The sequence below is a fragment of the Sturnira hondurensis genome, unplaced genomic scaffold (assembly GCF_014824575.4).
Source record: "Sturnira hondurensis isolate 20B ecotype Veracruz unplaced genomic scaffold, ASM1482457v3 Scaffold0004152, whole genome shotgun sequence".
Classification (NCBI taxonomy): Eukaryota; Metazoa; Chordata; class Mammalia; order Chiroptera; family Phyllostomidae; genus Sturnira; species Sturnira hondurensis.
The window spans coordinates 3,681,855-3,708,338 of record NW_028076783.1 but is presented as its reverse complement, the minus strand read 5'-3'; the positions used below and the strand labels follow the sequence as shown (position 1 = coordinate 3,708,338).

At 50.0% G+C, this 26,484-nt stretch overlaps 1 protein-coding gene across 1 annotated transcript in view; it reads left to right on the top strand.

Annotated features, from left to right (window-relative positions):
• Positions 1-1,265: 1,265 nt before the first annotated feature.
• Positions 1,266-26,484, top strand: part of GALNT10 (polypeptide N-acetylgalactosaminyltransferase 10) — a 179,735-nt gene continuing 154,516 nt past the window's right edge. Inside the window, exon 1 of the mRNA XM_037044841.1 lies at positions 1,266-1,568. Within this exon, the coding sequence (XP_036900736.1) occupies positions 1,410-1,568 (159 nt within the window). The 5' untranslated portion in view covers positions 1,266-1,409. The remainder of the gene's footprint in view (positions 1,569-26,484) is intronic.

Here is a 26,484-nt window from a genome sequence, read left to right as displayed (position 1 = left end):
TGCTCAGCCTGGAGATGGCAGAACAGGGAAGCAGGAGTCATGAGGACACTAGGGGCCCAAGGCCAGGGCCGCTAGGCAGCGGCAGGGCTGAAGATGGAGAAAAACAAGAGGATGCCTGTGGCGTGGAAAAGAGGAAGGCAACCAGGTGGCCCGTGGCCCCTGACCATCAGAGAGGAAACAATTAGGTGAAGCACACTGAGGAGCTACAGGCATCACCGTCCAGCTCCTTGGCCCTCCAGAGTCCACCCCCTCCCCGCGGTCACAGGCACATTCCATCGTCTGAGTCCATCGCTTCTGTATTTAATGATTCTACTCCCAGACTCGTCAGGGCTCAAGTGTTTCCATTTCATCCCTGTGCCTAGCTTAAGGGCTAACTGGAGACAGAGACGGACAAGAGGTTTCAGAAGGGGCTCCGTGCGAGCTGATTGCCTAGAAGTACACTTCTAGGCGATGGGACTGGAGGGCATACCAACTGCAAGGAGGTTGGGCTTGCGCGACTAAGGATCCTGCAGAGGGGCTCCTGCCACCTCCCCGCTGGTCTGCAAGAGATGACAGGCGGCAGACCCGCACAGCTCCACTGTTTACACAAGGCGTTCGCACCTAAACGCCAGGAACTCCGAAAGGAAGAAAACGAGGGACTGCCGGCCGAACAGTGCTCGTGGAGCCCGGCTTCGGCCCCATTTCACAGGGGTGGCCTAGGGATACAGAGACCCGGAGTCACATTAAATCCGCAAGTTCTCGGAGCAGAGCAGAGGTGGGTAGGATGCCACAGTTCCGGGGGCTGCAGGCGCGGAGCGTCTGGCCTGGCTCTAGAACTATCTGCATATCCCCGGGGAGCCCGCAAGCTGTCCACGGGAACCCTGAGCAGAGGTTTACGGGCCTGGGCTTTGGGATCCCCGCGAGCGTCCCAGCGCGCGAAGACACATTAGTGTCCAGCTCGTACCGGTGAGCGCCCAACTCGCCAACTCCCGGACTTTCGCAAAGCTCCCGCGGGCGGGGAGCCACCGAGGAGCGGGCGACACCATCTTGGCCGGAGAGGGGGAGGCGGTCTGTACCCGGACCCCGCCGCGCCCGGGTGAACCAGAAAGAGCTGCGAGAAGGCTGGGGCACGCAGTACACAGAGCTCAGCAGCTGATCTACAGGAGGACAGCACGGAACGAGCGGCTCATTTGGGATCGGGGCTCCGGGACGACGGGGAGCGTCCCCCGTGGCGGCAACCCGATGGCCAAGCCCGGCTCCCCGGCTGGCGAGCGGCGGAAGTGCCGCGGAGTAGGAGCGGGGCCGGCGCCGCGGCAGCTTCTCCTCGCCGAGCAGCTGCCGCCTCCGAGCGGACTGGCGGACGGGTGGACGCCCGGAGCTGGGGGCCGCGCGGCGGGACCGGCGGGACGCCGCGGGGCTGACCGGCCCCGATGAGGCGGAAGGAGAAGCGGCTTCTGCAGGCGGTGGCGCTGGTGCTGGCGGCCCTGGTCTTTCTGCCCAACGTGGGACTCTGGGCGCTGTACCGCGAACGGCAGCCCGACGGCACCCCTGGGGAATCGGGGGCAGCGGTGCCCCCTGCGGCCGGACAGGTGAGTCCCCCAGTTGTCATGTGGTTGAGAACACTCTCTCCCCAAATTTACTTGTAGGTTTTGGTTCCTTTCTTCACCTTCCCCTGCCTTCTCAGAGTCAGCGCCAGAGACTCTTCTGTTCTTTCCATTTTTTTGGATGGGAAATTGAGGCTTGGAAAAGGAGAGGGACTTGTCCAGGGTCCCACACCCGTTGGAGACAGAGCCAGAGCTAGAATCCTGGACTCCTGGTACCCAGACTGGAGGTCTGTTTCTTGCCATAGGTTACCATCCTCCTTTCTGTCCCTGCCCGGGCATCTCCTCTCCACTTCTAGCCTCTCTCTTTTGGAGGATCCTGTCTTCATGCCCGTGTCCCAGGATAACTCCTTCTTCTGGAGATCCCGGTGCTTCTGTTTGGTGTCCAGGTCTATTTTTTCTTTCCTCCCACCTGCTGATCCCAGGGTTCCCTACTCAGGTCAGCCCCTTTCCCGTCTGCCCATCTACCCCAAGAGTCCCCTGGGCCTGCCCGCTCTCCCTGTTTGTTCACCCTTCTTCCTTCCCAGCTTTATTTCTTTCCCGGATCCTGTGGGTCCCTTGGGGGATGCAAAGATCATTCTCCCCTTGGAGCTTCAGGCCCTAGAGGTGGGACAGAGGGTGAGCTCCTGGTCCTTGAGGGGCCTGCTGCCTCTGACCTTCTGGGGGTCCAGAGTGAGGGCTCTGGTGGAGGGACTCCCCAAATTTCTGAGGCTATTTGTGCCCAGTGCCCTGAAATGGATTATCTCCTCCCTTGTCCCTTCTCAGAGTACCCATGACCCCTCCGAACTTGTCCAGTGTGATTAGGTGTGGTGTTCCTTGCAGCAAGGACTAGGATCTTAGTTGTTTCTGCCTCCTCTGAACTCACCCATATATGCATGTGTTTGCACATACTGTGTGTCGCACATACACGTGCACTGATAGCAGAAGCTCCGTCAGATTACCGCTACCCTTCCAGCCTCTGGCTCAGTAGGTGCCCGTGAATGTGTGCATGCGTGAACCGTTTCACACAGTGGGGCATTTCACATTTGTTCAAAGGTTTCCTTGTTCCCACAGGAAGCGGATAGTTTGTGCATAGGAGTCAAATTTGACTGATTGTTGTCGGCAGGATGAGCAAAGAGGCTAACTTTTAAGCTGATGGTTTTCCTTTCTCTTCTCAATATCTGGCTGCCATATGGGCAGTGTGGCATCTTGAATACAGAGGACAGGCTCTTTGTGACAGGGCTGACGAGTTTTGAGTGTAGGCTGTCCTTCTGGTCATTGTTGCAAACTGTCCTGGAAGCCCTGGGTGATCCTTCTGCTGGAGCTCACTCTTTGACGGGAAGGGGTTCAGCTCATTCCTAAATCCCTGGTTCAAACCCTGACAGCCAACTTAGACCCCTCTTCCTAAAATACTATATTCATATGGGTTTTTCCTTCATGAGATCTTTCTTCTGTTCCCATCCTTTGTCAGCATCGGGGTTAAGAGGTCAGGGCTCTGTCCTCTGCCCTACCATTAACTTGCTGTGTATGTCCTTGAGCACCTCCCAGGGCCCTCTGTGAGCCTCCCTTTCTCCTTGTGTGCAATGTGGTTGTTGGTCCAGGTCCACCATTCTGTGATGCAGTCAATGAATTGATGAGGAGTACACCGACCACTTTTCTCCTGGGGCTGGAGCCCCTTGTAGCATCTCTAGCTGTGGGGCCACCATACTGGACACAGCCCCAGGTCAAGGGGGGAAACTGCCCTGCCCGGGTGCAAACTCTCCTTTGTAATAGCCCTAGCCAGTTCTAAAATAGCTCATAACATTCTGCCTCTGCCTGGAGAAAGCCCTCATATTTCATTTGCTGTGGATGCCAGAGACGTCCTGATTCTCATTTTCTATAGAGCCAGATGTGTAGAGAGAAGGTCAAGGTTAACTGCCAGTTTGGCCTGAGCTTTCAAAGTAAATTACTCACTTGTGCAAGAGGGAGTTCATGGAGTAAAGCAGCCTTTTGGGCAGAGAGAGAGGGAAGCAACAGCTGGGCGCTGCTCAGAGCCCTTAACTGAAAAGGACAGATAGGCACATCTGGGAAGGTCTAGTTCTTGTTCATTTCTTTTGCTGGGCACTATCATGAAGAGGAGGACAAGTGGTGAATGTGGTTTAGAGGTGGTGGTAAGGGTTGCCAACTGATTATCCTTGCTTTAGAGAGAATTGCTTTGCTTCCTGGGAGAAGCAGAATGGAGCTGTTTCCCCAATGATAAGCTCTTCTAGGTGCTATAGGATTCTGCATTCATCTGCTGCCTTTCAGGAACACCCTGCCAAATTTTCACACAGTCCCCTATTTGTTCCACTCTCCTGCAGATGCACTGCCCTGGGCTTGGCCCCCAGTCCCGTGTTTGAATGTCAGCTGGCCTTGAGGGAAGAGGCTGACTCCTTACAGCAACAGTGCTTCGTCCATGTCCCAGTGCACTGGAATGTGCACGGAACATGCTGGGCTGCTGTCTGGGGAATCTGGCATCTTGCGCTCACAGAGCTGCTTTCGACAGGGCTGACCAGTTTCTGAGCTCAGCCTGCCACTCTTGTAATTGTTGAGAATTATCCCAGAGAACCTTGTTGATCTTTCTCACAGAAATAACTGCAGAGGCTCTGGAGGGAAGTCTGACAGGACTTTATCCAAATGAAAAATATATTCCTTGTGGGTTAGAAAGAAGTTTCTTTGAGAGTAACAAATGCATTGTTTGAGCAGTTCTTTAACTCCTTGATTTCTCCACTGGATTGAAGAATACAGAGTTTTAAATTAAGAGCATTTATCATCTGCCACAATCTGAATTCTACGTAATTGTCAGGTTGGCTCATTCTGGGCGCACCTCTGGAGCTGGGTAGGGCAGCTGATTTATAAGGGACACATAATGCTGTTAGGATTTCAGCTTTCAACTGGTCAGGCAGCTCAGCTGGCTGCTTTGAAAGCTGCAAAACCAGGCAAGGAAGGCCAGTTTTGAAGCCATCCTCACTGTAATTTGGGGTTCCCTTTCATTCCTAGCCCCCATCTACTTGACATCTTGGTTTGATTCTGTAGTCTGTTTCATATTCCAGACTTGGGAACTGGCCATTCAAAACTTATGGTAGGAAATACGATGCAGTCCCTCCCTGTTTCTGAGCCATAGCTCAGATCTCTTGTGAGAAATGACTTCATTGGATAATAGCGACTATGGAATAGAAATTGGTGGGATAATGGAATAACAATGACTTAAGGTTCAAGTATCAAGAGTTTTTTTCCATTGTGTCTTTATTTTTCATTGTAAACTTTATTCGTAGAATACGCAGCAATCCATACTTTTTCCCCTTTGTCAGTATTCCTGGTGGCATAGCCTTACTAGTCAGAAAGTTAAGTGCCATAGAAATGTAGCCTTGGAATGATTTCCTTCATTTTCCACTGGGGGGCTGGGATCCTTTAGAGGGCTAATCACTTCTCTGTCTGCGTGCTCAGCTGAAATCTGATGCCACAGGGGAAGGATTGTTGATTTACCTGAGCAAATCTGGCTGCCTGCATTCTTTCTCTTATCCTGGGTTTGTAGTCTCCCAAGGAGCCCAGCTGAGGAAGGCCTGGGAACAGAGGCCTGAGGTCTAGCTCTCTTTCCTTCCCTAAACTTACTGTGTGACCTTAGGAAAGTGGTTTAACCTCTCTGGACCTTGGATTCCTTATCTGTGATTTGAGGGCTTAGGTTCAGAAGGGGAAAGATAATTGTGTGTTATTCTGGTGCTGTCCCCCGCTGGCCAGGGCAGATGTCGCTAAGCAATCTCTTTTCCATTAAGCCCAGACTTGGCCTTAGACTGTTTCTCCACACTGCTACTCAAGTAGCGTTAATGGTATGTTGAAACTCATTGGTGTTGTAGAGAATGGATCCTGTTAGGACTTTTCCAGCTGCAATATCCTGGATTCTGTGAGTTTGTTTGGAAGCATGTATTAGAAAGGCCTGGAGAGTAGCAGTGTGTTGAAACAGGCTTCCACATCTAACCTGTCATGAGGCCACTACTTAGGGATGTGCAGAGCTTAATGCTGTCTCTTGGGCTGTAGTCTAAGGATGTTCAGCTTCTAATCTGTTGGCTGCAGTGACATGATAAAAAAATAATGGAATCAGGAATGAAAAAGCAAAAGCCCATTTAAAAGATAACCATCTAGCTTGCTAATTGTACCTTGTCCACAGTCAACTCTTACACAGAGATGGCATCGGGATCTCATCACTTAAACACTCCTGGAGGCAAACTTGGCGGCCAGACTTGGATGCAGTGTGCAGTGGGTTTTAATTTTGCATGTATCTGACGCTCTGTATTCCGTAGATGTGTCAGAGCCAGGAAAAGGAGAGCTGCTGGATAAGGCTCTGCCCCCAGGAAGACGGAAATAAGAGTCCTGCTTCTCTGAAAAGCACTGCCCTCATGCCCAGTGGAGTGGGGCAAGGAGGTAGCATATACGTGCTTGAGTCCCTGGGGCCGAGGAGTGCATTGTGGCCTTCCCTCCCTGAAATATCTTAAAGTAGGAACCACATCTAGCACAGAGCATAAGGCTTGGCACTCGGAAGACAGTCTAAATGTGTTTGCTGAGTGATGAAACCTCCCAGAACAGGAAGGGGACTCCAGGAGTCATCTGGTCCAACCCCCTTGTTTTATGGGTATGGAAACTGAGGCCTAGGGGAGGGGAAATTAGTTGACAGAGAGAGGCATGCAGAGCAGAACCCAGTTCTCCAGATTCTTACTCTGTTCTACTAGGAATATTTTTCCCTCCACGTACTATGATCCTTCTCTACCATCATTTTCCTCAAGAGCCAAGGTGATTACTCCCAGTTTTGGAAGCTGGTACTTAACTGAGACCAACTCTCCGCTGGAACTTAACTGGCTTTTAAAATTTCTTCCCCAAATTTTATAGTTTTAAAGCAGTAAAATGGATTAAGTTTTAAGGTGGCAAAGGGATCCAGCAAGGCAATTAGAGGAGTTAAAAGGACAGAGCTAATCTCAGTTTACGAGCCATCTCAGATTCTTTGTCAGTTGCAGGAGACAATGAAGTAAGCCAGGTGGCCTGAAATGAGTAAGGGAATTTATTTATTAGCTCCTGTTATTGCAACTGACTGCAGGTATGGTGTGATCCAGAGCTCCATATCCTAGACTGAGCCCCCCTGGTAGCAAAACATGGTCGTGGCTCTGTCTGATCGCATATCCACTCCCAGAGCCTAGAAGAGGGTCTGTCTTCCCCAGTAGCTTCTGTAGGGAGGAGAGGAAGCTTTATTCCTACAGGTCCTACCAAGATCTCCTTAAGTTTTATTGGCCCCCTTTGGTTCTAATGTGCTCTCTGAATCCATCACAGTTTATGCTGATAGATTTAACTGTCCCTGAAGCTAGGGGTCAGGTCAGGCCACCCAAATCATAAGAAGAAAAATTCCCCAGAGAAAAATCTGGGCGCTGTTGTGGGGAGGAAGGGAAATGGAATCAGGGCAAGAAGCCAACAAATGTCCTCTTCAGAATCCGGCCGACACAGTGTCCCGGGCAGCTACTGTTGAGGAATCAGACTTGGCCGTTTGCCATCCTGGACTCAGTTTTGGTCACTGAACCTGCAGTCTGGAGGTCCTTGACAGCTCAGGTGCCTACACTTGCCCAATCCGACAGTCAGGGTCGAGCTGAGGAACGGTTGAAAGCAGCCTTTATTTCATCTTATTTAGGAGCTCTGTCGCCTCCTTCTCCCTCACAGATGTCCTGAGAGCTGCGCCCCCCCTTCCCTGACACACACACATTAAGTCAATTCATTGAACATTTCTCTCCAACTGAACAAGAACTTCTGTTTCTTCAGCTTTGACTTTTTTCCCGCCTGGCCCTCTGAGCTGGAGGACGTGGAGTATTCATACTTTGGAACAGTTCCACTGGGGTGGGTGGGTGTGTATTTACGAGTGTGTAGCTTTCTCTCTCTGCGTCTCGCTTCTGTCTTATCTTTGGATGGTTCCTGTTTGCTGCCCTCTGCTGAGTACAGATAGGAGAAGGAAGGGGAAAAGTCAGGCCCATTTGTTTTCTTCCCTTTGGTTTTGAGAGAATTCTGAGTATCAAATGCTGAATTTTCTTCAGGGTGGCGATAAAAGCCACAGCATAAAATGATACTAAGAACAACGATGCTGAGCATGATAATGTTGATAATAATAGCAGCTACCATTTATTTAGCTCTTGTTCTGCTAGGCAGTGGATGAACTAGGCCCTTTACCTGTACGACTTGTCAAGGAGTCATAGTGGTTCATAGGTAGCAACAGATGAGGGAGCTGGACCCCCTGGGCCCAGGTGCCGTGGGGCAGTTTGTAGGGCTGTGGCAAGGAGGGGAGGGGTGCCTAGACTGTTGTTGTTTGGAGGGTGAGCAATCCCAGCATGGCTGGTTAGCCTGGTGGCACAGAGTTCAGAAGTAGAGCAAGGCCAGGCAGTCTCTGATGCTCGGGTATGGGGGGGAGGCTGCGCCCAGGCTGCTCCAGGTGCCCCGTTCCCCGATTCTTGGAAGTCTGGAGCAGTTGTCAGGAGGGAGAGTCCTTGCTGCTTCCTTCTCTGAGAGAGAACCCCCATCCTTTGCTTCCTCCTAGGAAGTATTCTTTGGTTTCTCACAGGTCTTAGAGCCCCCAAGCGTTGAGTTTCTCACCTACCTACCTCAATCATTGGCCCTTCCCAGGAGGCCCAGCCTGGTCTTTCTTCCTGTTTCTCCCCTCCTGTCCCTGCCAGTGTGTTCCCTGTGCCCCTGGGACTCCACACACTTGCTCCTTGCCTCCAACATCCTTCCCTACTCACCGCTGCCATGGCAGCCCCAGGTAGCAAGGGTGGGTCAGGCATCTCAGAGCCCCTCCGATAAATATATCTTGCTCTATAGTAATCGTTTTTCATCTGTCCAGACTGGCTGCGCCTGAAGGCAGGAGCTAACCCGTCTTGGTTGCCCACTCTTGTTTGCCAAGACAAGTGAGTGGATGATAGGATTGGTACCTGGTAAGTGCTGGCCTGGTGCAGGAGTGGCTCTTCTCCCCTTGAGTGGTGCTTCAGAATCCCTGGGGAGCCTGTTAACTTGGAGACTGCAGGACCCATGCCCAAGGGGCCTGATCGGGCCATTGAGGGGTGGGCCCAGGAACTTTGTATTTAACAAGAGCTACTGAGAGTGCATCTGGGAACTCTCTCCCCTCTCTTCACATCCCCAATTTGCCAGCACCCCCAAGAGGCAGGCTTCGCCTTCCCCAGGGGCTCATACACCTCTCCTCAGGAGCGCTTGGGGACCTGTGTTTGAACTTCTCCTGGGGAGGGATTTTGGATTTATCTGCAGTTTCCTGAGTTGCCGGCCAGCACTCCCAGGGGAGCCCTGTGGAGCCTGTTAGCGATGGCACTGTGTCAGGAAAAGCGGCTCAGGGTCTGGATCTGAGATTTAGATCCGGGATGGGCAGTACACTTTCAGAGTCCCTCCGCTGTGGGCTGCAAGGTCTCCCGGGCCCCAAAGCTTGGTTTTTCTCTGAAGTCCTTGGTCTGTTGCCCTTCCAGGAAGGGAGCTCTGTGTTGGTGGGGGGAGCAGGGGTACTGAACTTGGGGCCTCCCTGGGAAGCGGTGGCATTATGCAGACCTTAAGAACAGCTCCCTTGAGCTGGAGACAGTGTGGCTTTGGGAACCAGGCCCAGCTCTGCCCCTTCTGAGCTCTGTGTCCAACCTCTGGAGCTGCAGCCTTCTCCTAAAATGAGTACAGCGAACGCTACTTTGTGGTGCTATGGGCGTTATTAAATTACACTAAATGTGAGAACACTGAGGTGCAGAGAGATTCAGTGACATATCCACAGCTAGAAAGTGACGGCAACAGGATCCCAACCCCAGTGTCTCATGCAGAGTGGAGCACACAGCCCGAGGCTTCCTTCTGCTGCTTCACCACCCACTGGCCCTGTGACCTCGTTGAGTCCCCCGTCTTCCCCTGGACATGAGGCCACAGTGGGAGGTTATCGCCGAGGGCCCTGTGAGCCTTGGCTCTAGAAAGCTCTTCCCTCAGTTGCATGCCTGGGTAGCAGTGCCGGGCAGGTTGCAGCAGCCGCCCGTCCCTCCCCAGAGCCTCCCTGAGCAGCCTCCGGAGAGCCCACTTCACAAGGCTGTGTGCCTGTGCGGGTCTCCCCTGTGGGTTACAATGTCAACCTTCTTGAAGAGACAGGCAACTGAGCAGAGGCGGGGGTGGGGGCGGGTGGGGGGGTGGGGGCTGGAGGAAGGTGGTTTCTTAAAGGAACAGGTTGGGAACATCTGGCAGGGGAGTGTGTGAGAAAATTACTTCCTGCTGCTTAAAGCACATTGTATGTGCTCAACTGAAAACTGTTATTTTTGCAAGTTTCCTCCTGAGTATTGATCAGAGTCAGCTGCTGACAGTTAAAATGTGTATGTGTGTGCACATCTATTTGTGAAATAACCAGTTTCTAAATTTGGCACCTAACTTTAGTGGAAAATTAGTGACTCTCTTGTTGGGGCTTGAGGGTCTGTCATTTGGGTTCCTGATTATTTTACTGATAATGAACCTTAAAGTCTGTCTTCTTTGGAGCGCTTCTTTCATTGCTTCATTTGTCCTTCATGTTACTTTTTAAAGACCTTATATGTACACTTTAATGGAGATTGTAAACCAGCAGCCAGCCTGTGGGCACGTGTGGCCCAAAGACAGGTTTTGCGTGGCTCACCTAGTGCTGGCCCCTAGATGGCTGGGTGTCTTTATTTTAAATGTTAGTAAGTTATCAGTACCTAAACATTGGAAAATATTTCACATTTTTAAAAAATTCTCCTCTCTGGCTTTTGGGGAAAAACTGAAAAGTCTGGCATCAGGGCCCAGGTTCTGTTATCACAAAAAGTGGCTGGGCCCTGGTAGCTGCACCCCCATTGCCCAGCCAGGCCCAGCTCCCCACTTGGCCGTGGCCCTGACGTACTTCATGGTCTCAGACCTGGATTATCTCATGGTGGAGGCAGGATGGGGCTTATGGCCCCCTCTTTAGAGGTGGAAAAAACAAGGTTCAAAGGGCATAGGTGGGGTGACTATTCACAGAGCCAGTGAGTTGGGGCTGATCCTTCTGTCAACCTAATGTATTTTTCAGGAGAAAAAAAAAAGATGGTTACTTGGAAATAAAAGTACAGGGTCTGGCCTAAATAACACCCCTTGTTTATTACAAAATCATAAGCATATAATTTTGTAACATAACAATATCATACTCAAGCATGCCATATGACATTTTAGGTTAAATGTTCAAACTAAAGCTAGAAATTATTACACCCATGTTATTACTACCCTGCCAACCACACTCAAGCAGGCGTTACTTCTGTCGGGTCCTGTAAATAATCCTTAGGCTCTTGAACAAACTCACTTAAGTTTACTTCCAATGTTCTTGCTCGTCTGAGCCCAAGAAGAACTTACCTTGCTCCTCTGTGTCTATAGGTACCCTGAACTTGAGGTCCACCCTGCCTAATAGAGTTCATCCCAGCTGGGTCAGGGGCTGCTGTAGGTTTGGTAGAAGTGGAGTGAGCACAGGGTCCACTTTGCTTTCCGCCTGTGCTTCGTGGCATGTCAGGAAACCTCAGAATGTGCATTTCTGTTCCTGGGGGGTGGGGGGGCGTTGTTAGGAGTCCATGAAAGGAGGGAAAGATGGCTTCCCCAGCTGCAGTGGCACTCTCCGCGTTCCCTGGGGTGAGGGGGGCCTGAAAGGCATGTGGGCCGGTTCAGGAAAGGAGAGAGCCCGTGTGAGCGCAGTGCAGCTGAACACAGCCACTGTGTGTCTGAGGCCAGGGCCCTTTGCAAGGGCAGGAGTAGCTGCAGCCCCACCCCACTTCAGGAACCTTCCATTGGAGTTTCCGGTGGCTGCTGATGGGACAGTGGGCGTGGTGTGGGGCACAGTCAGTGTGGCAGCCAGTCCCGGGGCCCAGGGCTAGGCCCTCCCTGAGTTCTGACTCCACGGCAGTAATGATGACTACCGTTAGCTTATTGCATGGTTGCTGTGTGCCATGCACCGTGCCCATCTCACTGCACTGGGTTATGACCCTTGGAGGTGAGTGCAAGGTTACATTTGCATAGGGGAAAAGTCAGGCTCAGGAAGCTTCAGTAAGTACCTTCCAGGAATGAAGAGGAAGTAAGCCGTGGGACTGAAACTCAGATTTCTGGCTCTCAAATTTGTGTTCTTAACTACCATGCTTTATTGATGCCTGTGGCAAGTCATTTAACCTCTCTTGGCCTCCGTTTCCTCTCCTGTAAAGTGGGAACAGTACCTTCCTGGCCTGAGCAGAGTACAGATAACTCTTTCTGTCCCCTGCACTTTGGGCCATTGTCAGATACCACTGTCTGCTGTGAGGCTGCCAATGGCCCTGCCAGGAAACAGTGGGCACATTAAGGCTGCTAGGTGCCAAGCAGGAGGTAGTTAAAAGGACATTTGATGATTAGTTTTAACCCTAATTGTCAGACTTTTGTTCTCTCTTTTCTTCTGTAGCATTTAAGAGGGGAAAAAAGCCTGGTGTGGGTTTCCTCCCTCTGTGTTTGTGCCGGCTCTCTCTGACTTCCGGTGGGTGTCTCTTTCACTCCTCCCATTCTCACCCCTTTGCTCTTCCTGTCTCTGTATGTCTCTCTGTCTCTCCCTCTGCTCCCACCGCCTCTGCTGCGTGTTGTCTCTCAGCAAATACAATGAGGCATGAGACTGAAGAAGCCACAAGATGACCACTGTGGAGTCCACCATTCCAAGGGACGGTCTTTCATCTTGTCCCATCTCCCTAACCTCATCCCTCCCACGTGGTCAGTCATCTTTGGCTTGAACACTTCCAGCGATGGGGAACCCACTTCCTTTAGTTCCGCAGCATGCTGGGTAATCTGCTAGGGCTCAGGGTCTTAGAGAACACCTCTTCTAGGCTCCTCAAACCTTTTCTCTCCCAGAAAGTCTTCTCTGGTCTTTCCAGTTAGAACTAATTTATGACTCGTAGCAATGCGTATTGAATGTCGTGTGTACATTAGTGGCATGGATGTTACAGTGCTGTGCTTTGCCGTTTGTCTAGGCAGAGGGAGGTAATGTTGAAGGAGCCTTCTCAGCAGGACAGCCCCTTGGGTAAGGTTCCAACTGAAGAGAAGAGACCCCCAGACAACTGCCACATGGACCCAGGCTCCCTCCATTTTCTAGAAGGTCCATCTCCAAGTGTATTGTATCTATTCTTTTAGCACAGGGAATATCTTAGGTGTTGTGGATCACGTGGGTTCTGCTGTGACTACTCAGCTCTGTCATTAGAGTGTGAAAGCAGCCAGAGACAAGACATAGATGAATGAGCATGCTGTGTTCCAGTAAAACTTTATTTGCAAAAAACAGGCCACAGGCTGGAATTAGGAAATAGGGTCATTGCAGCTGTATTTAGTTAAGATGAGGACATCCTGGACTAGGATCGGCCCTTAATCCTATGTGACTGACTAGTGTCCTTGTCAGAGGAAAGACCCAGAGAGGGACTGTGGCCATGCGAAGACTTAGGCAGAGATTGAAGCTATGCCACCATAAACCGAGGAGTGCCCAGGGCAGCTGGAAGAGGCTTTGGAGGGAGCATGGCCCTGCCAACACCTTGATTTCCAGCTTGCAGCTTCCGAAACTATAAGACCACATGTCTCTGCTGTATTAAGCCCCCTAGTTTGTGGAACTTTGTTAGGTGGCACTAGGAAATCAGCATGCAAACCATCTTCCATTTTCATCAGATTGTTTCGTATCTGTGCACACGCAGGTGTTTTTGTGTTGTATTTGGGCGGAGTGGATAAAACACTTGCAAAGACAGGATAATTGTCTTAATCTCTTCTAGGGATTTTGGTTCCTTTTTAATTCATGGGAAAAATCTTTTCTTCCCATGGAGGATTAGCATATTACCCTGCCTATATGCACTCTTTAACTAAAGCTACTCTCCTTGTTAAGAGATCTTTTTTTTTAAACTTAGCTATTAGCCTTGGGTTCCAATGAGTAAACACATGGTACATACTGCCTTTTACTTAACTGCATTACCATATTTTGCTGTATGTAATGTGCAACTTTCACCCAGTTTTTTGAGGGAAAAATAAGAATGCCCATTATACATGGGTATAATCATTACATACCACGGACATAACAGTGAGCATAATAATCCCATGTATGATGTGCACAAAAACATGGGTGCACATTGTGCACAGCAAATACAGTCTCTTTTCCTGAGTTCCAACTGCGATTATTTCATGAATTTATTTTTATCCTGGGCCCCAACACAGTTGATTTGGGTGGCTACTAAGTGATAGGTACAGGAAACAGCCCCCGCCTTTAGATAGCTCCTTATCTGCAAGGGCACATGGACAGGTTCAAGGTGATGTAGTGTACAAGGCAGAGCATTCATGTACTGCAGGAGGGGTCAGCCTGGTGGTGTGGATGTGAGGAGGAGCAGAACACGTTCATTGAGGTCCAGATGGGCTTCTGAAAGGTGACAGCCCTGAGAAGGGTTAGGAATTTGGAAGAGTGTACAAATTTGGAAGATCCCATTAGGATCGGGACCTCTCAGGTGGCAGAAAGGAACCAGTTCTAGGAGCAGGGAGTAACCTGGAGTCACTGAATCTTCAGCTGTCTCTTAGGAAATAACTGCGGGAAGGTGGGGGCCTAGACTTCAGCACACGGGGAAGCCATCGACAGTTTTGGCACTGAGAATGACCTGGTCAGAGGGGTGCCTCAGAAAAGTAGATCTGGCAATTCAGGGGACCTCCAGAGGCCAGGAGACCAGTTGGGAGGCTATGGGAGTAGAGAGAGAAGACAAGTCCATTCATTCATCCACTATGCCTACTGTGGTCCAGACACCTTATCAGGTGATGAGGCTCCCAAATATGTAATCTGCAGCCTCTGAGCTTCAGACGCTCATAGTAGTAAGTCTTATGCAGGCTGCTTTTGCCAGTCACAGTGTTAAGTGCTTTACATACATCATTGTTCTTAATCCTCACAGCATACTCACTATAAATACCCCCATTTTGTACACAAAGGCACCAAGCCCAGGGAGAGGAAACGATGCACCCAGGTCACACAGCTGGTCACTGATGGAGCTGTGACCGCCCTGCAGAGTTCTTAGCCTGTACCTCTGCCCTTGGCTGCACACACCGAACAGGTCAGGCAGAGTACAGGGAGATCTCTCTTGGGTAGCTGCAGGTTCTGCGAGAGCACATATGAGAGTCTGTTAACCAGGTGGACAGGGCAGGTGGAGGTTTCAGAGAGAGAGGATCCTGACCTAAGGCTTTGAAGCTAAGTGGGCTGGTCTAGCCGGGCAGGGCTGGGGGCAGGGTGGGGAGTGCAGTCTTGAGCCCAGAACTGGGGAAACGGCATGGTGTGGGCAGGGTCTCCCAAGTGTAGTGTTGCTGGCCCCTACAAAGTAAAGCCAGGAGCAGGCCTGGTGGAGCCAGATCCACAGGCTGACCTTCACCCTGAGGTTCCCACAGAGAAATCCTGGGAACTGATTTGCTTTCTGATGGGTCCTGGAGTTCAAGGGTTGAAAGAGACCCAGGAGGTCATTATGTCAGCAGTTGTCAGATGTCTGCATGTGAAGCCAGATGAGGCAGAGGAACTCCCAGGACAGGACTACGGAGGCCAGAGCGCTCCAGGAACAGGGGTGCAACTGAAAGGCTCAGCCTGTTGTGTAGCTGGCGTTTGTGTCTGAAGTTATGCTTCATTCAGTGTGTCCTGTAGCCAGAAGATTTCGACTAAATACTGAATGTACCCAGGCTGGCTTTCTGCTAAGCACTTGACATTCCGGGAGGAAAGGATATGGTCTCTGCCCTCAAGGACCAGCTGGACGACTAGGCAGATAGTTCCGGGGCAGTGGGGTGTGGGCAGTCAGTGGAGTGGGCCCCAGGCCCTGAGAGCGTGGTGGGGCACACACAGCAGCCTTTGAGCAGTCTTCCTGCTGCTGCCCCTCTCCTCACCCCCAGGCTTGCAAGGCCACAGGTCTGCCCGCGTTTGAATCCCAGCTCTACTCTTTACCAGCTGTTGGGAAAGTTCCCAAATCTCTTTGTTTCCCCATTTCTTCTACTTTAAAATGGCCATGCTAGGAGCATTTGAGATCTTGCTCCCTGGTGGGTATCTTCAGTTTGGCTCAAATAAACCAGACTCTGGTTGTCTGTTCCTTCCCCTCATTATATTTTTGCCAGTGCCTTACACAATGCCAGGCATATGACATATTTGATCAGCGAAAACAATGAATGAACAACCTTGGATTAGATTATGAGTCAGAAAGAAAAAAATAGCCATGAAGGATATTATAGGAACAACTGGCAAAATTTGAGTGTGCACTACAGACTGTGTAAGAGTATTATATCAGTGTTACGTTTCCTGATTTTCATGCCCTCTACACGCTGGAGAAATTAGGAATAAAAGCTTATTGTGTCTTCAACTTTCAGATGTTTCAGGAAAAAATTACAGCTATAGACAGTTGGAGGAGATGGCGAGAGAGAATGGTAAAAGAAAGGGGAGCCCTGGCTGGTGTGGCTCAGTGGATTGAGCGCGGGCCTGCAAGCCAAAGGGTTGCTGGTCTGATTTCCAGTCAGGGCACATGCCTGGGTTGCAGGCCAGGTCCCTGGGAGGGGGCGCTCAGGAGGCAGCCACGCATTGATGTTCCTCTCCCTCTCATTCTGCCTCCTTTCCCCTCTCTAAAAGTAAGTAAATAAAATATTTTTTAAAAAGCAAGTGGAAAATGTAGCATTGAACAGGAAGGAAAGACACATATGAGTTCCTTGTGCTATTCTTGCATCTTTCCTGCAAGTTTGGAATTATTCACTATAAAAGTTTATTAAAAATTCAGCAAAATCCATGAACAAAAGGGGAAAGGGATGCTAAGAGGAGAACCCCTCATGCCTAAGTGCAAAGGCAGGAGGGCAGGAAGGGGCTTGGTCCCTGTGGGGCGCTCTAAGGAGGGCTGTGTGGCGGCAGTGTGGCCCTGGGGCTGGGGAGGGGACAGCGGGAGGGAGCTGCAGCCCTCCTGCTGCTGGGCTGCCTGCTGGGCCCTCCCCTATTTGGAGGGAGTGGCATGCGGAGCTGTGCCGCTGGCCTCACTTAGCAGAAGAGTCCTCATCTCCACTCTCCCTCTCCCTTTCCCTACGGTGATTTCTGAGCCCAAGCCTGAATGAATGCACGAAGCTTGCCCATCTCCAGACTTTCATCTGATTCCTCTTTTAGTTTAATAATAGGGAAGCTGTCATCCAAGTATGAGGATTGCTCCTTCTACCCTACAACTATGACTTTCCCATTGTATGCTTGCTGTGAAACTCCCATATGGTTCCTGCTTTGGTTATATATTGCAATATAACAATTATCTTGAGATTCAAAAGCTTATTACAGCACACATTTATTATCTCACAATTTCTGTGGGTCAGGAATTTGGGCTTAGCTGGGTGGTTCTGGCTCTCCGTCTCTCGTGAGATTGCAGTCAGGATGAGGGCCAGGGCTGTAGTCATCCAAAGTCTCGACTTCCAAGGTGGCTCACTCGCACGGCTGTTGGCAGGAGACCTCAGTTTCTCAGTGCCTGGGCCCTTCCAGAGGAAGCTCATGTCCCTTTCCCGCGGCAGTTAGCTTTTTGTAGAGCAGGTGGCCTGAGAGAGAGCAAGCCAGAAGCCACGGGTCCTTATCTGAGCTGGTCTCTGAAGTGGCACATTGTCATGGACACTTCTTGAAGGGAGGAGTCTGGAAAAACTCGTGGACATCTAAACACCACCACAGCTCCCAAGGGCCTACTGTGTGCTGGGCACTACAGGTGATCCAAGGGATGCAGCCGTGGAGCACTGTCCACCCTCCAGAAGTTCACATCTGCTTGGGGAAGTGAGACACATTCCCATCTTGGTGTATGAACCAAGGTAGCCCATAGAAAACTAGTCATAAAGGACCACAGAGGAGAGCTTCCAGGGTGGTCGTTGGCCCTCATTATTGGCTCTGTCCATACAGTGACTGTGATTCCAGACAGCCACATTTGAGCACTTTCTTCATGATGGGTGCTGTGCCAAGCAGGACTGCCTCACAGCACACCCCCATTTGTGAACAACACTCCTTGGAACTGTGCAGTGGGCAGTCCCGATGCCAAGTGCTAAGTTTATGTTATCTCCTTTATTGCACTGAGACGCCTTATGGGGTTGCTATTATTATTCCCATTTTACGGATTACGAAAGTAAGGTTTAGAGTAATTAAGTAACTTGTGCAAGATCACACAGCCAGTAAGTAGCAGAGGGGTTCAGACTACAGGCCCCCATAGGAAGAACTTCCAGCTTCTCTACTCGAGCACGTTAGAGCCTTGAGCAAGTGATTTTAACCTCTCTGTGCCTTGGTTTCCTCATCTGTAAACTGCATGTGAAACTGCTCAGCATTCTCAGCTGAGAACACAGAGTCAAGCATACAGCTATGCTGTCCTCCAGTTCTTTGTGTTCGGTTCTTACAAAGGTTTGAGACAGGAGAAGCCGAGATGGTGGCCAAGCTGAGGCTTAGGAAGCAGAACTTGAGTTGGCAACTTTCTTTGGAAGTGCTTTTCCTTTTGAGAAGCAAGGAACACTGGACTGAGTATCAGCAGGATGTAAATCTGTGCTGTGTGTCCTTGAGCCAATTATTAAACCTTTCTGGGCTCTAAGGGCCTCTTTTACAAAAGGGGCTTGGCAACACATACCCTCCAGGGTTCTCCATTAGAAAGATGGAGAGGGAGGGTATGTTTTGAAAACCGTAAAACTGGCAAAGAGCTCTGGGACTCTTCATTGCCTTCCAACTGAGGAATTGTAGCTTCTTAAGCGATTGGAATACAGAAAGGCTGTTTGATGGCAGCCATTCCTCCCTCCTCGTTGCCACCTACATCCTCTTTGCTAAAACATTTTTTGAGGAAAATCAGTTTTGACCTGAATTTTGAGGCTCAGAACAGCCTCCAAACACATCCAGAACTAGATAGTTCTCTTTTTGGAAATTCAAATCTGATAACCAACATGGAGGACATATCTTTTGGAATTAATCATTTTTTCTTAATGAATTGGCATTTGTCCTCTGTGCTGGTGCATGGTGGAATGCACCCGAACGTTCCATTCACTGTGATCTCAGAAGCTGCGTGCACCCAGACACCACTCGTGAGAGAATAATAGAACCTACTTCTCAAAAAGGGGAAAATAAAATCTTCCTCCTTTTGTTTTCTTACTTTAAAATACTTCTTTTTTTAAACTTAAAAAAGGGACTGTTTTTTTTTTCTTTTCAAAATTCAGATATGCATGAGCCAGTCTTTAAAAAAGTGATCGCACATCCCAGTATATTCTTTCCCCACCGAGGTTGTGAGTAAGCCCTCCTCCCTGAGTCACCTGGCGGCACAGAGTGGAGGCGAGGAGCCAGTCAGTTACCTGTCTGGGAGGCTCCTTCTCGGTGTCTCTCCTCCATTTTCCCATTGTTAAACTGTAGTCACTGGAAGACAAAAAGGGGAGGATGAAGGAGGAGGAGGAGGATGGGGAGGAGGATGGGGAGGAGGAGGAGGAGGAGGATGGGGAGGAGGAGGAGAGGTGTCAGAGCGAAGCCTGGAGCCCTCAGCGGTTTCTGCTCTCAGCTGTCTGACCTCAGAGCAATTACTTAAACTGGGAGTCCCCGTCCCAGCTCTACAACAGGAATGCTGACAGTAAGGGCCGTGATGCAGCGCTGCAGGGATGATTACCTGCGAAAGCACAGGGGGAAATGCTCCGTAAACGCCATTACACTGCCTTTGGTACTGAGATATGATCACGTACATGTATAACTTGTATGGTTTTTTAAAAAAAAATTTTGAAAGGGTTGCTTTTATTTTTAGAATCAGAGTTTGAGTTGGAAGGGAACCGTAGGAATCATTCAGCACACCGTCTCGCCCTAGGGAGGCGTCCTCTCTACAGCAGCCTTCAAAGGCAGTCGTCTAGTCTTGCCTTGAATAGCTCCAGGGACGAGGAGGTCACCACCTCTCCCTCTTCTTTCTCCTAATCCTCGCAGCCCTTCAGTTCTTCTAGACAGAGGGTAGATCAGTGATTTTCCTTTTCCCTAAGACAGACAGCAAAGGAATAATGTTGTGGTTAAAAATGAAGGCGTGTGCTGTGGCACACATTGCGCAGCTCTGCCGTCTACGCACTACTGCCGGAGGTACGTTAGCTGCTCTCCAAACCGTTTGAACTGCTTGTGGAGGGGGATCCGGTAGCTCTGTTCCAGAAACTCCTGAGTTACAGGGCCGAGGGTGCAGACCTGGAGCAGGAGGAGGTCCTGGCAGGACCCTCCCTCTTAGCTCTGGGCATCTGAGTGCTTCTCTCTGTTTCAGCTGGTGATTGTTCTAGGTCTGGGTATGTATGGACTTGTCTGAGAAGGTACCGTCTGTGGCAGTAATTATTACCTTCTCTCCTCACTTCCTCTTCTGAGGTGGGGGAGGTGGGCTAGGCAGGGAGGCCTGCCTCCGCCACAGGAGTTTTCTCTCTGTTCAAGATGTAATGGGGAGGCAGTGGGCCAGTGCTGCGAGGCTTCAGAGACTGTCCCAGCCAGTGCTTCACAAACTGTCCAGTAGTCCGAGTGGGCGCTTCAGGGATTCTGTACACATTGTTTCAAATGCTTCTAACTCTTCTCAACACTGTGCTGATAAGAAAGAACATTTTTTAAAAACCATTTCTATGTGTTGTTAATGTCACATTTTAAAAAATATTTTATTTATTTTTTAGAGAGAGGGGAAGGAAGGGAGACAGAGAGAAAGAAACATCCAACCTGCAACTCAGGCATGTGACCTGTCTGGGAATTGAACCAGTGACCCTTTGGTTTGCAGGCTAGCACTCAGTCCACTGAGCCACACCAGCCAGGGCTCTGTATCACATTTTTACATGTTGAAGGTCACCAGCTTATTCTTCCAGTGTCTGCTTAATTGACTAGAATCCAGAGATCATAGGACAAACTGTGTTAAAAAAAGAAATGCATCTACTTATTCATCAAAACATCAGAAAGGTTCTCAACATTGGGAAGGTAAAGCAAAATAGAGAATTGGTGCTTTGAAGCAGGTGTAAGCAGCAAACTCTGTTGTCTTTAATTCCTGAGGTGAAATTGTTTATGTCAATCAGAACAACCTCATTGTCCTCATTAGTTTACTTACAGTAAAGAATGTTACTAATTTGAAAGTTTTAAATTTATTTTAAATGCAACTTTCTCCATTTAGACTGTACTCACTGAAAATCTACCAGCCTTTCAAAAAAAAACAGAGATGGCATCTCTCAGAGTAGTTTGGGACCCTCTTCTAGTCCACCATTGCTTACTGATTAAACTGTGTTCCCGGCACGTTGGGTAACAACACAGCACAGTGTTTACTTTCGAAGGATTACCTACTGGTAGCTACATTTATGTTTTCACGTTCATGTTCAAGCAGCTGCTTTTTACTTGTGAGTGGATCCTGGCAGATTTTCCCTGCTACATTTTTGCTTGACCCATGGCAGGGAAATGTCCCTCTTCTGTCATCATGAAGGAGAAATTCTCCCCTCTGCCCAACTGCAGGTTGTCATGCTTTAATGACAAGATCGTCACCTTTTACCTGGTGTCCACTTTCTTTCCCACGTGCTCAGAGGCCTGTTGGGTAGTTGGCCCATAAAAATCACCGCAGCAGCTGTGGAGCACCTGCAGTAACACATAGATCACCCCTAGCTTCCTTGAGGCCCAGCAGCTCCCAACTCCTTCCTCCTCCTCCCCTCACTGGACCTCTCCCACCCGCTCTGCAGTCTGGGAGATCTCACCGACTCTACTCCAGTCCTTCCCAACCTTTGTGAACTACAGTGGCTTCAGCCTAATGCCCTGTGAGGCTGATGGAGCCCAGGATTAGCTCGTTCTGTGATCTCTGGCAGGTCAGGCGGCCCTGGGGGGCATGAGGCTGTCACCTCCCGCCCTCTGCTAGCAGGACATGCTGGGAGGCGGTGGTGGCATGGGGCATTGAGTGCTTTGAGGACTGGAGGTTTGCAGCCTCCTCCCTGAAATTGTCTGCTGATGTGTCTGTCCCTCCCTTTCTCACCCCTAGAAAGCAGGTAGGAGAAGAGATGGAGAGAGTTCCAGCTTGCCTCCTAAATGAAATAAAATTGATGCAAGTTGCACATACACAGCCAGAGCATCCCTCCTTCCCCCATCATCCACACCAACTCGGTGAGGGGTCTCTTGCTCACACCCCATCCCCTCCTCAAGCAGAACAATGGCCCAGCTGTCAGAAAGGCCTAGATTTGGGTCTTGGCTCTGTCACTTGTCATAGTTGTTTGAACCTTAAGGAAAATGCTTAAACTTTCTGAGCCTCAGTTTTTCGCGGAAACGCCTGTAAAATGGAGATTATAGGCACCCACTTTATAGACTTATGCTAAAGAGTCATTGGGAGACTTTACAGACTTTATTTGCCTGGCACCTGGTAAGGTCTCAAAAATAGCTATTTGTTTGTGATAATGGTGTTTGGAGACTGTTTTCCTTTCTACAAATGAACTATACAGTTTAACTCACTGGATTTGCCCCGATAGAAACATTGGTGGTGGGGGTAGATGAAAAGGAAGTGTTCAAGGTGATCTGTCCCCTCTTTTCCTGCCAGCACCTTCCTCACCCCAGCCTGGACCCCCCTGTTCTGTGGGAGCAGATTATCCCACCTCCCAAGAGCGGAGAAGGGCCTCAGCTGCACAGCCTCAGCCTTCTCGGAGTGGGCGTTTCTCAGACGGGGATGACATTTCCTATCAGGCTTGCAGCATCCTCTCCCTCCCTGCCTGGTAGCTGGTCCCTCCCTCATTTCAGAAGCCCTCCCAGGACTTCAAGATGAAACACTTCCACACTAGGCAGATCGTTTTCATTGAATTCTCCAGTACACTGTCTCCAATGCTGAGGAAAGACATTTTAATTAATTACAGTCCCCGTGGGCTCAAGGATCAATAGCAATAAAGAGCTGTGGAATGCATTCCTAGCCTCCACTGTCTCCCTCTCTCTGTGTATATTTGCATCAGGTGCTCAAGCCCTCTGGGCCTCAGTTTCCTTCTCTCTAAAATGGGAGGGTCTATTTCCCAGGAGTGTTGGAAGCCTCCAAAAAGGAATGGTTATCGAAAAGTTGTAAACTGTGGAATGCTGGCCACAAGTAAATTGCTATTAAGAGTGCATTTCTATTCCCAAAGGCAAGCATGAAGGGTGTTTCTCTTCTGAGCCATTTCTGGGACCTTCTTGCTTTTTCTTCTTGACACCTTAAGATCAACCTGCAGGCTCCATCTCCCTTCCTAAGACAGAGAAGCAAACAGAAGGAAGCAAGCAGCCCAGAATTAAGCCGGTGGCTGTGTAGGTGAGGACAGGTTACTGTTCTCTCAGCCCCAGGTTTCTGTAGTGGGACCTCGGGTAAGAAGACAAAAGCTGGGCCCCCCATCATCTGGCACTCACTGTGCCGAGCACCCGCAGCACTGAGCCTTTGCAGCCAAGAGCAGCCTCTTTCTCCTGCTGCCTTGTTCCTGCAGTGTATTCAGCACACAGCAGCCAGAGTAATCTTTCTGAAACACAAGCCTGGTCATGTCTCTACCCTGCTTGTAGCCCTTGCTTTTAGGATAAAGCCCAGTGTTCTGGGTGTGGCCACCCAGGGATGCATGACCTGCCCCTGCCAGCCTCTCCAGTCAGTATCTCCTGGTTTCCCTCCAGGTCCTGTGGCTCCAGCCATACTCCACCCACTCCCCAGATGCACGCCCTCTGGGTCCCCAGGCTTTGGACATGCTTCCACCTTGGGCTTCCCCCAGCCAGGTCTTCTGCATGCTTCAGGTCTGTGCTGAGACCTCACCTTCCCCAGCAGACCCTCACTGACCACCCACCTTTCCTCAGTTTGGGTGGGTTCCCATGGCGCCCTGTGCCTGCTGGTGTCATGGTCCCAACCCCATCCTTGGTTGCCTCTCCTCACCGACCTGCCTTCCTGTAGATATGCGCACTTCTCTTCTCCAGAGCTGTGTCTGTGACTTGCTGATTGTCATAGCTCCGGGCCCCCAACATACCTCCCACCACAGCGCATGCCGTATAATGGAGGCGAAGAAAGGGCTTAGATGGTTAGCTCTAGGTGGGAAGCCGGAGGTCAGACTCTCCTGGCACCTGCCAGACACCGGCTTCCTGGCCCTGCTGCAGCCCTCCAGAGGGAGACTCTCTGCGGGCTTGCTAGGGCGCTTGCGTGTTTCACAGTGCGCACACGCAGCTGGACTTCTCAGTGGTCTGGCCCAAGCCTTGCACTTGACAAAACAGGAGAATGACACCCGAAGACAGACAGTGAGTGACTTCTGCAAATAAGCGCTTGCGCGCACGCGCTCGCTCTCTCTCTCTCTCTCTCACACACACACACACACACACACACACACACACACACACACACTTATATGAGATGAAATTAAGGCTGAATGTTTTCCCCCTCTCAAAACATCGGTCTTCAAGAAAGCTGTGGGAAGCACAGGACAGAGAATGTCCTTGTTTTAACCTTAGGTCTGAACTGGGAAATCTGGCAATATTGTCTCTATCCCTTCCATAAAAGGTATTTAACTTCAAAATATGCACTTCTTACTTTTAAAATTTGAAACAATTACTTTCACCACTAGACTTACATAAAACGTGGGAAATCCCTGATGTTTCAGAAATGATTTGTGGAGAGTGAATTATCCTGCCTGTTGTGGTGAGGTCTGTTTGTATCAATATGAGGCTGGTTGAGACGACAGCTGACAGAACATTTTACTGTTGCTTATAGTACTTGATGGCTGTGCCTCTCTTTAAAGCCCGTCAGAGGAGAGAAGCTGTGTAGGAGTGTGTGTTTGTAATTAACTCGACTTACTGGGCCAGAACAGGCAGAGAAAATCCAGCAGCTCCACGCGGGGTGCAGATGAAGTAGAGCCCGTTCAGGGGAAAGCCAGGGGCTCAGGACATTATGTCCAAAGGGCAGGGTGAAAGAATCTGGGTGGGTTTTCATAGGAGAACCAACCAGTAGCTGTGAATGCCTCAAATGCTGGAATGGGGGGAGGGGGCGTGAAAAGAGGGACATTCAAACAGCGCAGAGCCTGGATCAGAGGGCGGGAAGACCTTGCACTGGAATGTAAGAGCTTCCCAGCACATGGATTTCTGCCAGGTGTTCTCAGAGGAGATGAGTTCCTCATGTCCAGAGAAATGTTCAAGGCTGAGCTGTCTTATGGGTCTGTCACAGAATGTCTGGGGTGAGGATCAGTCTGGACTAGATAGGGCCCAACTGCCCTCCTCACTGACTGGAGAGCAGACCCCACTGCCCCCAGGCCCACGCCAGTGGCGTGAGTGGGTGAAGGCTCCTCTGGTGGGGTTGTGGGAGAGTAAGAGGGGGCTCCCGCTGATTGCTTACACATGTGCATCCAGTGAGGCCAGATCTTTGGGTTTTCAAGAAAAGACAGACATCTGTTTTTTTAATATAGTCTCTCCTGAGTTTTGAATGCTGTGGGAGCCAAGCAAAGCCATCCGTGCCCACAGTGTTGGCTACGGCCCGGCAGTTTCACCCCTGCGTTCCAGGATCCTCAGGGTTATGCGAGCCCAGTCCTTCGGGCAGGGGGTGAAGTGAGTGAAGTGGACAGGACAGGGACTGCCTCTCAGTCCTACGGGTGGGGACCCAGGACACCTGGAGGGAAAATGGCTTCCAGAGAGACCAGTGCCAGGTAGCAACAGGTGAGGGCTAGAATCGTGGTAAGTAGAATGAGTGGGCGAGGGAGAGAATGCTGTCTCCTTCCAGCCTATTCCACTGTCATCAATTGGAAGCTTTTCCCTTAAAATGAGGTTTGGTGAAGGGAGCACGGGGAAGGCCTGCAGCAGGGTATCGGCCTCCCAGGCACAGTGGAAGGAGGAGGGCTTCCCTTTCCCCTCTGTACACTGCTCCAGGGGCTCCACATGCTTCAAGGCAGTTGAGTGGCGCCCCCTGGGGTTGGGCTGTGCTCAGTCTGCACATTCATGTCTGGAGCCATTTCAAAGCTCTGCCTCTCCTTTTCCCCAAGGATCTGTGTCTTTAGACCTCCAGGTGTGCCCAGAATCGCCCATTTATAACTCTTGCTTTTTGGTGAAGGCTTCATCGCATCCAGGAATCTCTTTCGAAATGCACGCAGGAAAAGAAGAAGGGCAGCAGGAATGCAACCTGACATCTGTCTCGGCTCGAAGTATGGAAGTATCAGACTGCCAGGGATTTGGACACTGCATAAATTAGCTTTGCTGAAGCCAAACTCAAAAAGCCAGTCATATGCAAACCACATTTCTGGCACTCCCTGCCTCCATCCGAGGCCCGTCTGCCTCGCTTCCTTCCTCTTGGCCTCCCTGCCGCTCCTCATGCTGAGACTGCACTTTCAGACCAAGCTTAAGCTTTGCTTACTTCACCAGTGCATGGCTTGCTCGCTTTGTTTTATTTTGTTTTAAAATAAGTTTTTTTTAAAAAAAGTATTAGTACTTTTTTTCATACAACTTTGTTGAGAAGTATTTGAGGTATAATAAACTGCACATTAAAAAAGTGTGTAGTTTGATCAGTTTTAACATACGTATAAACCTATGAAACTATCATCAGAATCAGAATAATAAACATTTCTGTCATCTCTCAAAGGTTCTTTGTGCCTCTCTGTAACCCATTCCTCCTTCTGTCTCCGTGAAACCCTGGGCCTGCCTTCTGTCTCCCTGGATGAGTTTTCACTGTCTAGCAATTTATATAAAGGATCTATACAGTTTGTGTTCCTTTTCGCCCGCCTTTTTTGACTAAGCATGATGATACTGAGGTTCATCCAGTGCTACTGTGTGTGTTGATAGCTTGTTCCTTTTTATCGCTGAGTAGTATTTCATGACATGGCTATACCATCACCATTTCTTTATCCATTCCTCTGTTGATAGACATTTGAGTTGTTTTTAGCTTTTGGCTCTTCCAAAAACAGTTGCTGTGAACATTTGAGCACAAGTCTTTGTGTGTGTGTGTGTGTGTGT